Here is a 14,090-nt window from a genome sequence, read left to right on the forward strand (position 1 = left end):
AGAGGAGCTCATGTAATACATAACACCTTCTGAAATATTAAGCATAATAACTTCAAGGACAGGAAATAAGTCACTTTTCACGTCTTTGTCCCCAACGAGTATGACTCAAAGTCAATTTTTAGAGAGCTTTAAATCTTCAGAAAACTTGTAATTTGGTGAGCTCCCCATGTCTCCAGTATTTGGAACTGCAAAGTGATGTTCTCACCACTTGAAGGGCAAGCAATCTGCATTTCTACGGCTTTGAGCTTGGTTACAATACCGGCACTCCAACACCGCAGGTCAAACGCTAGGTATTTGCACTATTATTTTCCTTAATGTTTGTTTTGCTCCATTTAATACTGCACATTAGCCGCACCACTCACTAATAAGGAAAATCTGTTCATAATTTTGCATGCCCCAGAAAGTTCCACCATACCTCATAAAGCCTCAGGTCTTTCTCTTGAACAAGTGTTTTAACGAAGTCAGCTATAAACAGCACCCAGGCAGCCATCAGAGCAAAAGGAAGAGAGTAGGTCACGCTGGTTAAGAACCTGTAAAAGGCAAACGCAGGCTTTAGCTGAAGATGAAATGTTCCAGAGATTAAGGCTTTCTACAGAATATATTTTTCGGAATAATACCTTGGCACAAGAAAAGACATGCTTATATTTCAAAACGTGCAGTGTAATTAATAACTACAAAAAAAAAGCTCTTTGGCCGTTGCATCGGATTTTTTATTCACGAAACTCTTGACTGTTCACAATCTTTTTTCTTTTCTTAAATTACAGAGGGATTTGCAGATATATTGGGGAAGTTTGGCTCAGCAGCTTCACTGGCAGGAGCAGGAACCGCCACGGGCAGCGGCATCTCCTGGCTCTCTGATGGGGTGATTGCGAAACATCACCGCAGCCTGCCAGAATTTCCAGTTTGGAGATAATGGCCAAATTATGTTATCGGGTCATATTTCCTGGTGCTACAGTTTGGATATAGGTGCTTCCCCGCAGAGCGTTTATCCCACTACCCCACCAGACAGGTATTGTGGATCCAGGTCTACCACATTGCCTTCACAATTCTTGGCTCTACATTTTAGTCAAAATTTTCTTCCCGTGCCAAATGTGCTCAGAAAAAAAATACAACAGCCAACAGTAAATTTCTGCTTTTGTGATGGAAAGGAAGGTTTTTATAGCAGGAGATTCACTTCATTATACCTACAGAGTGTAGGCTTTCCTCCCTCATTTCTAAACTGGCTCAAAAGAAAATAATCAGTGTTATTCCTGGGCAATGTTTAATGTACAATAACAGTAGGAAAGTAATAGGATTACATTTGTTTTTATTTTTTTTTACCTGTAAAGCTGAAACTTTCCCACAAACCAGTGCTTTCAGGAAATGTTTTCAGGCCAATGAAGCCATATTTATAATGAACAACAAAATGGCACTTCAGCAGCTCTATGAGATCTTTGTTGTTTGGATTTTTTTTTGGCTATGACCTTGTGCATGATCTCTAGGCTATTAAAAATTCAACATTTCCCAACACCTTCTATGTAGTGGTATAAATATTCCCTCCTTTTCCCTACAGGATGGTAACTATGTGATAACAATCGATAAGCAGTCACTTTCTGATGACTCCTGCTGGATGCAAATCCAAAGCCTTTAGGTATTTTAATAATTGAGCAAACTCCTGTCCCTCTGAACCTGGGGTGGGGAGGGGAACTTGGAGGCAGGCGGTTTTCTCAGGAGCCCACAAACAAGAAAAGGAGCAGACAGCACTGTAGTAAATGCCTCCAGCAGCCAGTTAATCACTGTACAAAACTCTCTCGCAGCAATAATCCACGTATCGGCTGCAAGAAGCTGACACTCGCTTTGACTGCTTCCTGCCTGCATATTTGCAGTCACTTTGCATGCTGTTACCTTGAGAAGAGGCTGTAGGTCCCCACCTCTCCTAAGTGACAGGCTGACACACGAGATTAATGGCTCTGCTATAGCTCCCCAGATAATCTTCTAGCTTGTGCTCTTTTAGCTCCAAGGTTTAGTCTGTACTTCTGGTCCAAGGGAGACCCTCGTGGCCCACCCAACCCACCAGTGCTGCTTGCTGAACACCCTTCAGTGCTCTCTGATAGAGAAGGAATCCCTTCCCTGAGTGTTTTCCACACAGTCTGGTCACCAGCTGTGGTCAGAGCAATAACTCTGAGGAAGAACCATGTCACCAGCTTTCCAACACAGACCAAAATTGTCTTGCCAGAGGGGCAGGTCCTCAGCTGTGAGAGATTCGCTTCTCTATTGCATTTGGCAGAGCTGCAGTTCATATTTGCTGCGGATCTGGCTCAAGATGGATGGAAAGGAAGATGATCCAAAACTTTTTGATCTGCTTCATGATTCCAAACTTATTCTGGTCCACACACAGGTCACGCTGCAGTGCTCTGTGTAACAGGCTGTTAACCCTGGCAACCATTCCCTGATTCTATGATTAACTCAGCGCATCAAAAGCTTCTCTGTCCTCTCTCATTATTGCAGAGATGAATGCTACAACTTCATCTTCCCTCTTACCCTCCTTAAAGCATCTGAGAGGCCCCTGTATTGAGAACTACTCACCGTACACTGCACATTAGCTACAAGCACTGGAATGAACAACAAACATCACAGCTGGAGAGCAATCTCTAGCAACAAAGCTCATAAACACAGAGACTTTTTTTCCCACCCAGTAAATACATTTTCTAAGTTCTGCTGCACCGTCTGCACACAAACACCTGCAGTATAAACCAACACTCATATTTAACCCAAGTCCTGCCAACCCCAGTCTCAGCTGTACCGTGTGTCATAAAACCCAGTTAAGGAAACCCAGTTAAACTGAAGTAAATACAGATCATTTATCCTAGAGTCCAAAATTTCGTCTTTTGTTCAGACCTTTGGGGAAAAAAACCCACACAAAATGAAATTATTTCTATGCCATGGTGTTAAGGAGACCAGAGCAGCTGGTGAGTTCCACCAGTAAGACAAGACGAGCTTACACAAAGCATCAAGACAGAAGCCACGCCAACTTACATATCCTTATTGTAGCAGGGGTAAGGCATGGCCTGGACTTGAACAGCTATTTCCTCTGGTTTCTTGCCAGTCTGTAACTCAATAATGGCTCTTTCGATGCTGTCCTGGATATAAATGAATGCCCGGCTGTAAATCTGGCTCTGCGAGGTGGAATTGTGTGGGCCCACAGTCCAGATGCGCTCCCTTATCCTGTTGGTGGTTTGCGTGATCCTGCTGCTCATCCGGATGGTGTAGTTGAGCACAGGAGGGAGGGCCAAGCCCCCACGAACTGAGCGTCCGAGGCTACTATCGCTCGCAGGCAGCTTGAAAATGATACCTTCAAAAAGAAAGGGAACAGGCTTTCCTTCAGAGTCGAGAGCAAGGGGAGAAGGACACACAGATAGGTAGGAACTCCTCATTTTTGTAAGCCTTTTCTACATTACAACCCATCATTTCATCTTTGCTGCATAAATAAAGCGATGGGTAGGCTGTTTATCAAGGGTCTGAAAGTGGAAACTAGACATCACTGCAGCTACTTATAATTTCAAATGTGACCAGTGCTTCTGAGTGTGAAACACACTTGCAGAGCCTCTAAATCTTTTCCCACTGAGCATTCAAAACCCCAAAGCTCTCAAAATAACCAGGTGTATTTGGAAAAATCTTGCTGCTAACACGGTGTGTCACATATCCTTTAGGTACGTCACTCAGCACCTGCACCGCTCACGAACGTGCCTGAAGATGCTCTATCAACAGAGCTCCCATAGAGATGCTGCAACATAAAAACCTCAGGAAAACCGCACTGAGAATCGTGCACATATTTACGTGCCCACACAAATTCCTGCAAAGCTGAGATGTTGAAGAATATAAAAGCTTCACAGGTCCCTGTTAGGGACTGGAACGCTCTAGATACAGTTTGACAGACAGGACTTTTCTTCCTTTAAAAGTGTCTGTTTGAGTAGAGGCAAAACTGCACAAGCTTTTATCTCCAGAATATCATCCCTGATTATTCCACACATACGACGGGACGGAGGACAAATGTGTAAGAAAACTGCTTCTGTGGGAACAGATAAATACTATCAGGATCATAAGTTCCAAGAAAATAAAAGGTTTCCACCACCCCTCAATTATGAGGCATAAAACCAAACAGGTCACAAGACTTATAAATAAATCCTAATTAAGGAGATACTAGGCATTCTTCAAAAATTAAGACACATTTGCATCATTCAAATTAATTTACATTCCTATTCTCTGCTCCCCCCATCTCTCTCCGGGGTCTGATCTGAAGCTGCAATCCCACCAATGTGAAAAGTGTGATTGAGAAGACCCTGCAGTGTTTGGTTGGAACATCTCAAGAGCTTTATGACCCTCTAGTAAGTTGAACTGTCTCATATTTGCACGAGAAAGCTGGGGAGGGACTTTTAATAAAGGCATGTAGTGACAGAACGAGGGGGAATGGCTTTAAATCGGAGAGGGGCAGATTTAGACTAGACAAAAGGAGGAAATTCTTCATAATGAGGGTGGGGAGGCCCTGGCTCAGGTTGCCCAGGGAAGTGGTGGCTGCCCCATCCCTGGAGGTGTTCAAGGCCAGGCTGGATGGGGCCTTGGGCAGCCTGATCCAGTGAGAGGTGTCCCTGCCCACAGAGGGGACTGGAACTATACGATCTTTAAGGTCCCTTCTAACTCAAACCATTCTATGATTCGTTCTACCATATCTTCCTTGATTAAAGCATCTTTTCTCATGGGGCCTGAAGAAGGCAGCAGTCATGAAGAACTCATAAGGGCAGGGAAATCAAGAATTAACCAGGAGAAAACACCAGTTGAGCAAAGGACTTCTATACAGACAGCAGAGGTGTAGGAGAAAAGGAGGTATCAAAAAGGAGAGTGCTAAATACTTCCACGAAGAGGTCTCAGCAGGCAGGTCCCACACACATTGGCTCAAAGTCAGCTGCTGTGTGGTGGGAGGTGTGACCACAACAGCTGCCGGGATAAAGGCAAACTTCTTATGCTGGACTCCCACCCTGTACCAGGCCAACTTTAATTTACAGAAGGACTTGAGACGCTGTCACATACTTGCAAAAAGCTCGTTTTTCAGGAAAAGCTCTTTCGCCACCTTTTCCATTTCCTCTAAATTCTTGACTCCCTGAATGCGATTAAATGAGACACAGGAGGACACGTTTACAGCCAGGGTAGCTAATGTATTCAGCTGATCGACAATGTCAGCGTTGTTCTGTAGTTCCAGCCGAATATCATCTGAAAAAAAAGAAAACCAGTAGCATCATTACACACAGCAAAAAAATCCATGACATCATTCCAGTCTTTACACTAACAATGACACCAGAGAGGAAGAAAAAAAAACCCCATCACACTAAACATTTAAGTGTAAAATACATTTCTGCACTTAGCAGTGCAATGAAGGCATGTTGTTGACCCAATTTTTATGTTAATCATTTGTAATATGCTGGTGAGTTTGCCTTTGGGAGGATGCCAGCATTGGGATGTGACAGCCATCCCAAATGACAAGTTGCTCCCAACCTGCGGAGGTTTTAGACTCGCACAGGATGCTCACCATTCATTCCACATCTTCTGGTTTTTGATGTAATCAGCTCATCTGTTGAGCCGCTCTGTCCCAGGGGGAGAAAGTGCTTTATCCAAGCGCATCAAGGAAAAGTTAGGCCTCTCGTGCTGATGTGTGTACTAAACCTGATAATGCAGTTTAATGAAGAGGCTGCTGTTTCCCGGCTGTTGGAAAAGGTGACTGCATAACGCACTGTAACTAATATGGAACAGCTGCTGCAGGCACTGTGGTTTGATGGGGAGTTAAACCAGGAGCTGCTACTCATGGAATAACACAGGGGTCATCACGAACAGAATGCAAATATCCTTCTGCCTGCAGCAGACCACAGCCACACTTGGCGTAAGCTGGGTTTTGCCGGCATAACCCAGATTTACATTGACACGTGCAGCTACTCATTGAAAACGCGGCTGGAGATAATATGAGCAGGTAGGAGGGGACTGTGATCACCACGCTGTGCACTAACAGGGGATTCATCCACCACTGCTGTCACCTGATGATTCCCACAGCACAGATCAGCAGCTCTCACCTTGAAGGACCACACAAGACCACCATAGAACAGCAAATTCCAGTTGAGCGTCTCCTGTAACGATGCCTCTAGCTACCTCGGTCTGGGTACCTTTATCTGATCCCTTGCTTTGCTGCTCTGGAAAACTTTTAAGTTGAACTCTGATGTGAAGCAAGCGAGCTCTCCACGACATTCCCAGCAGAATCCCAGGTAGCTCATTTGAAGTGATAATTATGGCTAAACAGTGTCCTCCAGTGGTCACACTCAGCTGCAGAGATTCCCATCATTCTATCCCTTCGACATTCCCAAGAAACATCTCTCCATACAAGCCCTTTTGCTTTCTAAGACACCCATAGACAACAAGATCTTAGAATCACAGCCGAGATTACCTCCCACTAAAGCATTCGATACCAACCAAAGGAGACAGTCCCAGAGTATGGCTACAGCCTGATGACTTTGGGGCTCCCCAGACTTGCAGAACAAATAGGAGGCAACGCATATGGTAGAAAAACTTACCCAGTTCATTTATTTGACTCAGCAGTTCAGCTGCATCCAAATCCACCATCAGCTTGATAAAAACCTGCACAAAAGGATTCTGCAGGGCGTTCTACCAACAAGTACAAAAAGAAAGCATCAGTATGACCAGACGCCCCAAGAGGTTATTCAGTGTACATCTAATATAAAACACAGCAGCCACCTTCACTGAGCATTTGCACAACCCCTTGCTACTACTTTTCTGACCTTTTTTAACTCATCCTTTATAGCAGAATGGGGAAATGTTAGCAATGAAAACACCACACAGAGCCCTGTGAGTCCAAACCAGTGTTTCTTGGAATCAAGAAGCCTACTGAGTTTCCACCAGGCAGCAGAGTCCCTTGGAAAAATCATGGATAATCTTTGTTATCCTAAAAGTGCAGTGAATTTCACTTGTGTCTGTTTTAAGTCCTGTGAATCCATCCAGAGTACAACAGGTAGGTGACCAAAATTTAACTTGGAGACTGGCAGAGAGATTTTTGTTTGGCTGAACGGTTTATTATTCCAACAATGAGTGCAGTCAGCAGAGAATACTTTTGCATATTCTGCTCTAGATTTTTTCTCAGCATCATGGAAATTACAATGAATTCCAACCACTGAAATTAACTTCTAATGCTTTAGGCTTCCAGAGACTTCATTTTCATAGTTTTGGAAGAAAAAGAGACAATTTTCACTGCAGAGAAGGGGAAACATTACAGCCTACTGCTCTCTGTATCCAAGCAAGGCCAGGCTCCTTAGGAGGGGAAAATGAAATTTTATTTACATTCACTGAGGTACAAAGACATTTTCTAGCTCTTATATGTGTACCCAGAGCTACACACTTATTATAGATAGTGTTTCATTTTCTGAAAAAGTCATTTCTTGCCTGGTCTTGGCTGGCTGGATCACTCCATCAAGCAGAAAGTTAATTTACAAACTGAAGAGCATTCCCTGCTCATCTGAGCCCTCCAGCACGGCCAGTGTCAGGGAGCATATTACAAACAGAGCACTTCAGACAGAGGATTTGCATGGAAAGGTGTGTCAGGGGTATTTCTGTTATGGGAACAGGCAGGCACAAAACTGGGAAGCCAAAGACAAAAGCTTGAGGAGGGTTTCCTTAGCTGACCTAAGATGTCCCCAAGGTCCCCGGAGCCCCAGTTTACTTCAGTGAAGAAATCCATCCTCCCAGTTCCCTCCCACAAAAGAGACGGTGGAGGGAGGGTCTCATACCTTAATCATAGGAACTGTCTGGTTTAACTTAGTCAGTGAATTCATGATGGCTGGGGACTTGTCCAACCACTCCTGGGACTTCAGGGCTAGATCAGCCATCTGCTTCAGGGTTGCATTAGACTGTAAAAAAAAACCCCACAAATCATAATCATACATTTATCCATTTCCTTAAAGCTTTTTAAAAATAAATAAGCCAATAAAACAGTAAAGATCAAATTTGGTTTCCTTTGGGTCTTTCTTAGCACCCTATGTTTGGCAAAAAGCCCCTTAATACACTGAACTTGGATGCAAATACTTAAAAATACAGCCTTATAGGGGATATTTGGAGCATGTGATAGGATGAGGGGGAATGGTTTTAAGCTGAAAGAGGGAAGATTGACATGAGATCTTTGGAAGAAATGTTTTGCTATGAGGGTGGGGAGGGCCTGACCCAGGTTGCCCAGAGCAGTGGTGGCTGCCCCATCCCTGGAGGTGTTCAAGGCCAGGTTGGATGGGCTTGGAGCCCCTGATCCAGTGGGAGGTGTCCCTGCCCATGGCAGAGGGGTAGAACTGGATGGGCTTTATGGTCCCCTTCAACCTAAACTATTCAATGATTCCGTCTTCATTATCAGCTTTTCTTCTGTATGCGAACAAGTATTGACTATCGCAGTTGTGCTGGGAGACATCTCTCTTTTACTGCCTGAAAACACAGAGGCAAAACTTCACAAATTGAAGGCCTTAAAAAAGTTGTATTAGGCCAACAGACATGTTTTGGAGAAAAGATTCATTCAAAGACAAAAGATGACTCATATAAGTAGCCGTGTAACTAGGAAATGGTAATTTGAATAATACTCCAAAGTGTCAGAAAATAGGCTTCTGTTTCTCAAAGAAACAAGCCCATGCTAGATAATTTACAATCCTTTTGAGCAAGCGTATCCTGATGTACTGTAAATACAGCCATACCTTTCTCATGATTGCTCGGGTTTCTATGGTATCTGGTGTATAAAGGATCTTCCCAAGCACCATTGGTTTTAAAAAAGACCAAATTAAAGCTCCAGTCGGGGTCTTGACCAGGTCCAGGTAAAAGGATAAGCAAAACGATGCTGCAAGGGGAGAAAAGCAAACAAAATGTACAGAGCACAAACAGACCAGACATTAGAAAGCTATCAGTGTATATTTTTTCCCCATCTACCCTGTTTGTTGCTCTGTCTGATGAATGACTTCATGGCCCTCTTCACTGACTGATATAAGGTATCTTGACAAAAGCAATACGCCCCCAAGATCTCCCATTGCTGAACTGAAGACAACAAGAGCCTCAGTATCTGAGCCAAGATTCTCTGCTTGAAGGTTAAATGGAGTTCTGTGAACTCAGAGGAGCTAATAATGTCAGTACCGTCAGAAAAACTACATATCAAGAAAAAGCAGTGACCCGTCAAGCCCTAAGACCACAGCATCGACAAATGGGAAACACTGCAGCAGCGAGCACTGCTCTGTTTCACAGGCTGTTTTCCTTTTAACATCTATGGAAATAAACCACCATAATCAGGGCAGCGCAGATCTTCAGCCAGCATAAATCATGAAAGCTTACAGCCCTCCAGAGACACAGTGGGGAACAGCTCAGCACTGCATCTCTGGCTCTGAAATGGTTTTGCCTTAAGGAAAAGTCAGACTTACTGGAGTCATGAGGAATCCCGTATTTCCTCATCATCTTTTGGACAACAACATCCTCCACAGAAGAACTGTTGCTTGCAGGGTCTCCAAAATCTGGAAGCAAGGACTCAAAAAACAGAGGTGTGATCTCCTGGTTGCAGAGAACTTTTGACATGGACTTAAATGTGCCACGTGTTATGCTGAAGTTGTTTGGCTTAACTAAGGCCTGTGGAGAAGACAAAATGCAAATAAATCCTACATGCTGAAAGCATCCCATTCTGAGATAAAACAGAAAATAGAAATAACAGGATTAGAAGGCAAGGACTAAACATTTTTACACTGCTTGCTTATGTGAAGATTGTGTCTACAAAAAAAAAAGGGACTTTCCACGGAAGACATGCTTTTACGGCTAACCTCTGCTGTGACAGAGGTGGGAAATTCATCTCCAGGTATGAGATCCAACGTGGGTATGGCCTACAACATGTATAAAGGACTTGCCTACAATGTGTGCTTGGTGCCACCTACGCACCCGGAGCTATGGGACAAAATTCGTTAAATAGATGTGCACATCTGCCATCCCCATCCAGTCCCTGACTGCACAAAGTTCTGCAATGAGCAGGCAAAAAGACTACCAGAAACGATTTCTGTGATCTATGCTATCATTGACCATGAATTGGAGAGGGATTGGATCCTGGGGTGAATGAAGTTAGTGCAACCTGAAGTTATCACAGCTGTCGAAGCAGGACTGGGTTTGTACTGAATGTTTCAGGCAGTCTTGAGGCTTTGGGCATGTTCTAACGCACACTAAAGCTGAAGCCAAATTTTGCTGTTGACTTATGTGGTTTTGGACAGTCTTTCTGGGCAGTTCTCCAGTTGCTTTTGCAAGCTGATATCTTCCAATACGCCAGTGTATTTTGTTGGAAGTCCACCCTCCTTCAATACAGTTGTTCCCTGCATCCTTCTTCCTCGAGTCTCTCCCACAGCACTTGTTCCTAGCATTCCCCCATCATGATGGTCCCATGGATCCAAATCAAAGCTCTCCCACAAAGGCAAGGTATTAGTTTAAAAGAGATTCTTCTTAGGACACCACTGCATTAGAACAGAAGCAGTCATTATGATTTAAAGAGCCTTTGACTTCTAGGGTGAGAAATTCCTGGGGAAATCGTTCCAGTGGTGTTTTGCCTCCAAAAAACATGCAGACTACACGTACCTTGGTCAGTGGCACGTTCCTCGACTGCCGGAGCTTTTTCAGGGAATGAATAGCCTGTAGCAATGGATCGACGCCAGATTCAACCTGGTGTCTGAAATATTTCATTCTTGTCAGAAGGCCCAGCATCTTGTCCACGGGTTTCTGAAGCTCCTTAGGGAAAAACATCTGCAAGAAGCGGGAAGGGAATCCATTATGATTAGTGGGAACCTGCACACGTGCACGTACACACCCATATTGTGTTAATTCCAAGAAGAAAAAAAGACTGTGGGATGTTCAAAACTGTTAGGAGGCTTACAGAGCGGCTGTCCCATAGGAAATGGATGGGATTTGTATTCCTAAATCCCAAGTGCTTTTGCAAACCACTCCTCTGAATATTACAGAGGACGAACAGTGTATGTTTCCAAACACCTACTGTTGGGAAACAAGGATCAGATACAAGTCTATAATCCAAGTCCCTAGGAGGTACCGTTCCGCACAGCATAGATGTCAAACACCACCAGTGACTTTTGATCTGAGCCAAATTCATTCACATTATCATTTAATAACTTCTGTCCCCCCAAGATCTTTAAATATGTATTCAATATGCAGTTCCTTGCGAATGGTATTTTCACATGCTGTTTATATAGTTGTGTGCGTGGAACAGCTGAATCATTTAATAACCAGGCAGTGCCAAATAGATGGGGAAAATATATTTTACAGGACTTTTCCCAAGGCTTCCCTTTTCAAGGAATAAGAAAATTGATGCCGGTGCCTTATTTCTGGGAAGCCTGCACTCAGATGGGAATGTTCAAGAGATTTTGATAGCACATAGAGAGGCTTTTAGAGTAGGTCCAGTGCCTTTAAATGAGGTTTTCTGGTTTATACCAGCTGGGATCCTCATTTATATCCACACTGTAACAGCACGGGTATGCAATAAAAATTACTGCATGAGCAAAGCCTGATCTTTGGCTTGTGTAAATCAGCATAGCTTCTGGGCCACCGCAATGATATTTTATGACCTTTCAGCCACTACACGCAGCAAAGACTGTGAAAGCACTCCACAAATCCAGCACTAACCTTGTATAAGAAATCGTAAACATCTAAGTGTCGCAACAGAGTGACCCCCAGGATGTACGTCTCGCGAGTCCTCTCCGAGAGAGAGAGATTGCAGAGCTCCTCTGCTACCATTTGCAGCTGTGGGTCAGCAGGATGGGCGCTACAAGACTCCAGCTGGAGGGTCTGAGAAATGACCTGTGTTTGCACAAACGAAAAAAAGATTTGTTAGAGGGTAGCCTGCTTGCTCCAGTATGCATAGATTAATCTTGCCTTGCTGTTGGTCTTTCCACAGTGTCCTATTTCAACCCTGAGGACCAGAAAATCCCTACCCACTCCTCCTCTTCTGTGGGACAAATCCTAAGGATTGTGTTTTACTGCTCAGCTTGCACAGTAGTAAAAGCCTTTTTGGCTTCAATTTCCCATTGACTGACGCATGTGAAGTTCGAAAAAGAACATTCTCTTTGTGGCTCAGTCCAGACAAGATGGTTGGGAAAGGGAAAAGCATCTGGAGCTCTGCTTGTGTTGCTGAGGAAGGCAAGCTCATTTCTCATTACGGGAGAGACCATAATTTCCGAACCCTGAGTGCTCTGACGAATTGTGGTTGGAAGTGTACTTTTCCATGTGGACCACCACAACTTCTCAGTGCTGAGGATCCCACCAAAGACCCCACTTGACCCTCATCAGTCTGTTACAGTGAACTGTGGTAGAAAGCAACAAGATCTCCCACCAGGAGGACAGCAAACTTACTTGACTGATGTTTTCTGGGAGAGACGCTTCCAGAAGAGCATCAATACTGGCTGTAGATATTCCTGTTGCATTTTTGAGATCCTCTTTGAGCTGGTCCACATCTTTAAACACATCTCTCAACTTTTCTGTAAAGAAAGATCAAGGAACAATTGCTCTATTAGACTTCTCCAGGCATACAGCAGTCTCAAGCACAAAACCAGGACTTTAAGTGAAGCATGGAAGTGGCAGTACAACACTGCTGATAAAAAACAACCCAACCTCGCGAAATGCAATCCTATTTCCTAGGTTTTACAATCCAATTTGTGGGCCAAAGTTGACAGGTCTAGCGATAGCAAAAGTTGCTCAAATACAAAGACTTGGGGCTTCAGCACATAAGAATATAGAAAATAAAGGGTGGGCTGGAACAGGCTCTAGATTTACCCTAGATAAAGGTTCCCAAGTGCACAGTCTACAGTTATTTCATTAATATAACCACTGTGATAGTCATGGATGTCCCATCCCCAGAGGTGTTCAAGTCCAAGCTGGATGAAGCTATGAGCAGCCTGATCCATAACATAAGAAGGATAAGGAACTGTTGGAACGGGTGCAGAGGAGGCTACAAAGATGATCAGAAGGCTGGAGAACCTCCCATACAAGGGCAGGTTGAGAGAGTTTGGCTTGTTCAGTCTGGAGAAGAGAAGGCTCCAAGAAGATCTTATAGAGACCTTCCAGTATATGAAGGGGCTGCAAGAAAGCTAAAGAAGGACTGTTCACAAAGGCTTGTGATGACAGGATGAGGGACAATGGTTATAAACTGGAGAGGGGCAGATTTAGACTAGACACAAGGAGGAATTTCTTCACCGTGACAGTGGTGAGGCCCTGGCCTAGGTTGCCCAGCAAAGCTGTGGCTGCCCCATCCTTGGAGGTGTTCAAGGCCACGTTGGATGGGCCTTGGGCAACCTGATCCAGTGAGATGTGTCCCTGCCCATGGCTGGGTGTTTGGAACTGGACGATCTTTAAGGTCCCTTCCAACTCAAACTATTCTATGATTCCTGGCAGCTAAACAACTCCAGGAATTCCCAGCAGAAATGATGATACTGATGAAATAATGTTTACCAACATTGTAAAGTAAATACAGAAAACTACCTTGCTTGCTAGAATTGGTTAAATTCTCAGTGACGTTCAGCATGGAATTCAAAGTATCCATAACCCGTGGAATCTCTTGAAAGAAAGCAATTTCCGGTACGCTTTCTTGAAACCTAAATCAGAAAGACAAAACAACCAAGAAAATTGAGAACACGAAGGCAAGAAGCTGTTTTATCATCTCATAAATAGAACACTGAAGCAGTCTAACTCAGAGGGAGAGTCTCACCATTTCATTTGTGTCTGGATGGTCGTGGTATCCCCGATCAGTATATCTTGAAGCTCCTGGGAGATTGTTCCATGCTCCAGTAAATTGGTCACAACTTGATTGCTCAGTTCAATAGCACCGAGGAACTGCTCGTGAGATTTGCTTTGCTCACACAGTTCTCCGAAGCTAACGTTGGGGAGATGGCAAATACGCTGAATTGACTTAGAGCTCTCGTAGTCACAAAGAAGTGTTGTCAGATCCCGGAGGTGAGAGATCTTCGAAGGAAATGTTGGAAAAAAAGACAAATGAACAAACATCAGTC

At 44.0% G+C, this 14,090-nt stretch overlaps 1 protein-coding gene across 3 annotated transcripts in view; it reads right to left on the minus strand.

Annotated features, from left to right (window-relative positions):
• The window catches only part of ABCA12 (ATP binding cassette subfamily A member 12), a 117,811-nt gene that overhangs the window by 45,789 nt on the left and 57,932 nt on the right, over window positions 1-14,090 (minus strand). For all 3 annotated transcript variants that reach the window (XM_054069548.1, XM_054069547.1, XM_054069549.1), the window contains exons 13-24: window positions 13,790-14,043; window positions 13,564-13,676; window positions 12,439-12,563; window positions 11,713-11,886; window positions 10,657-10,821; window positions 9,471-9,672; window positions 8,760-8,899; window positions 7,818-7,937; window positions 6,591-6,681; window positions 5,065-5,244; window positions 3,016-3,331; window positions 416-530 (exon numbers count right to left, since the gene is read on the minus strand). In XM_054069548.1, the coding sequence (XP_053925523.1) occupies window positions 416-530; window positions 3,016-3,331; window positions 5,065-5,244; window positions 6,591-6,681; window positions 7,818-7,937; window positions 8,760-8,899; window positions 9,471-9,672; window positions 10,657-10,821; window positions 11,713-11,886; window positions 12,439-12,563; window positions 13,564-13,676; window positions 13,790-14,043 (1,995 nt within the window). The remainder of the gene's footprint in view (window positions 1-415; window positions 531-3,015; window positions 3,332-5,064; window positions 5,245-6,590; window positions 6,682-7,817; window positions 7,938-8,759; window positions 8,900-9,470; window positions 9,673-10,656; window positions 10,822-11,712; window positions 11,887-12,438; window positions 12,564-13,563; window positions 13,677-13,789; window positions 14,044-14,090) is intronic.

Source organism: Cuculus canorus, chromosome 6 (genome assembly GCF_017976375.1).
Source record: "Cuculus canorus isolate bCucCan1 chromosome 6, bCucCan1.pri, whole genome shotgun sequence".
NCBI classification, from domain to species: Eukaryota; Metazoa; Chordata; class Aves; order Cuculiformes; family Cuculidae; genus Cuculus; species Cuculus canorus.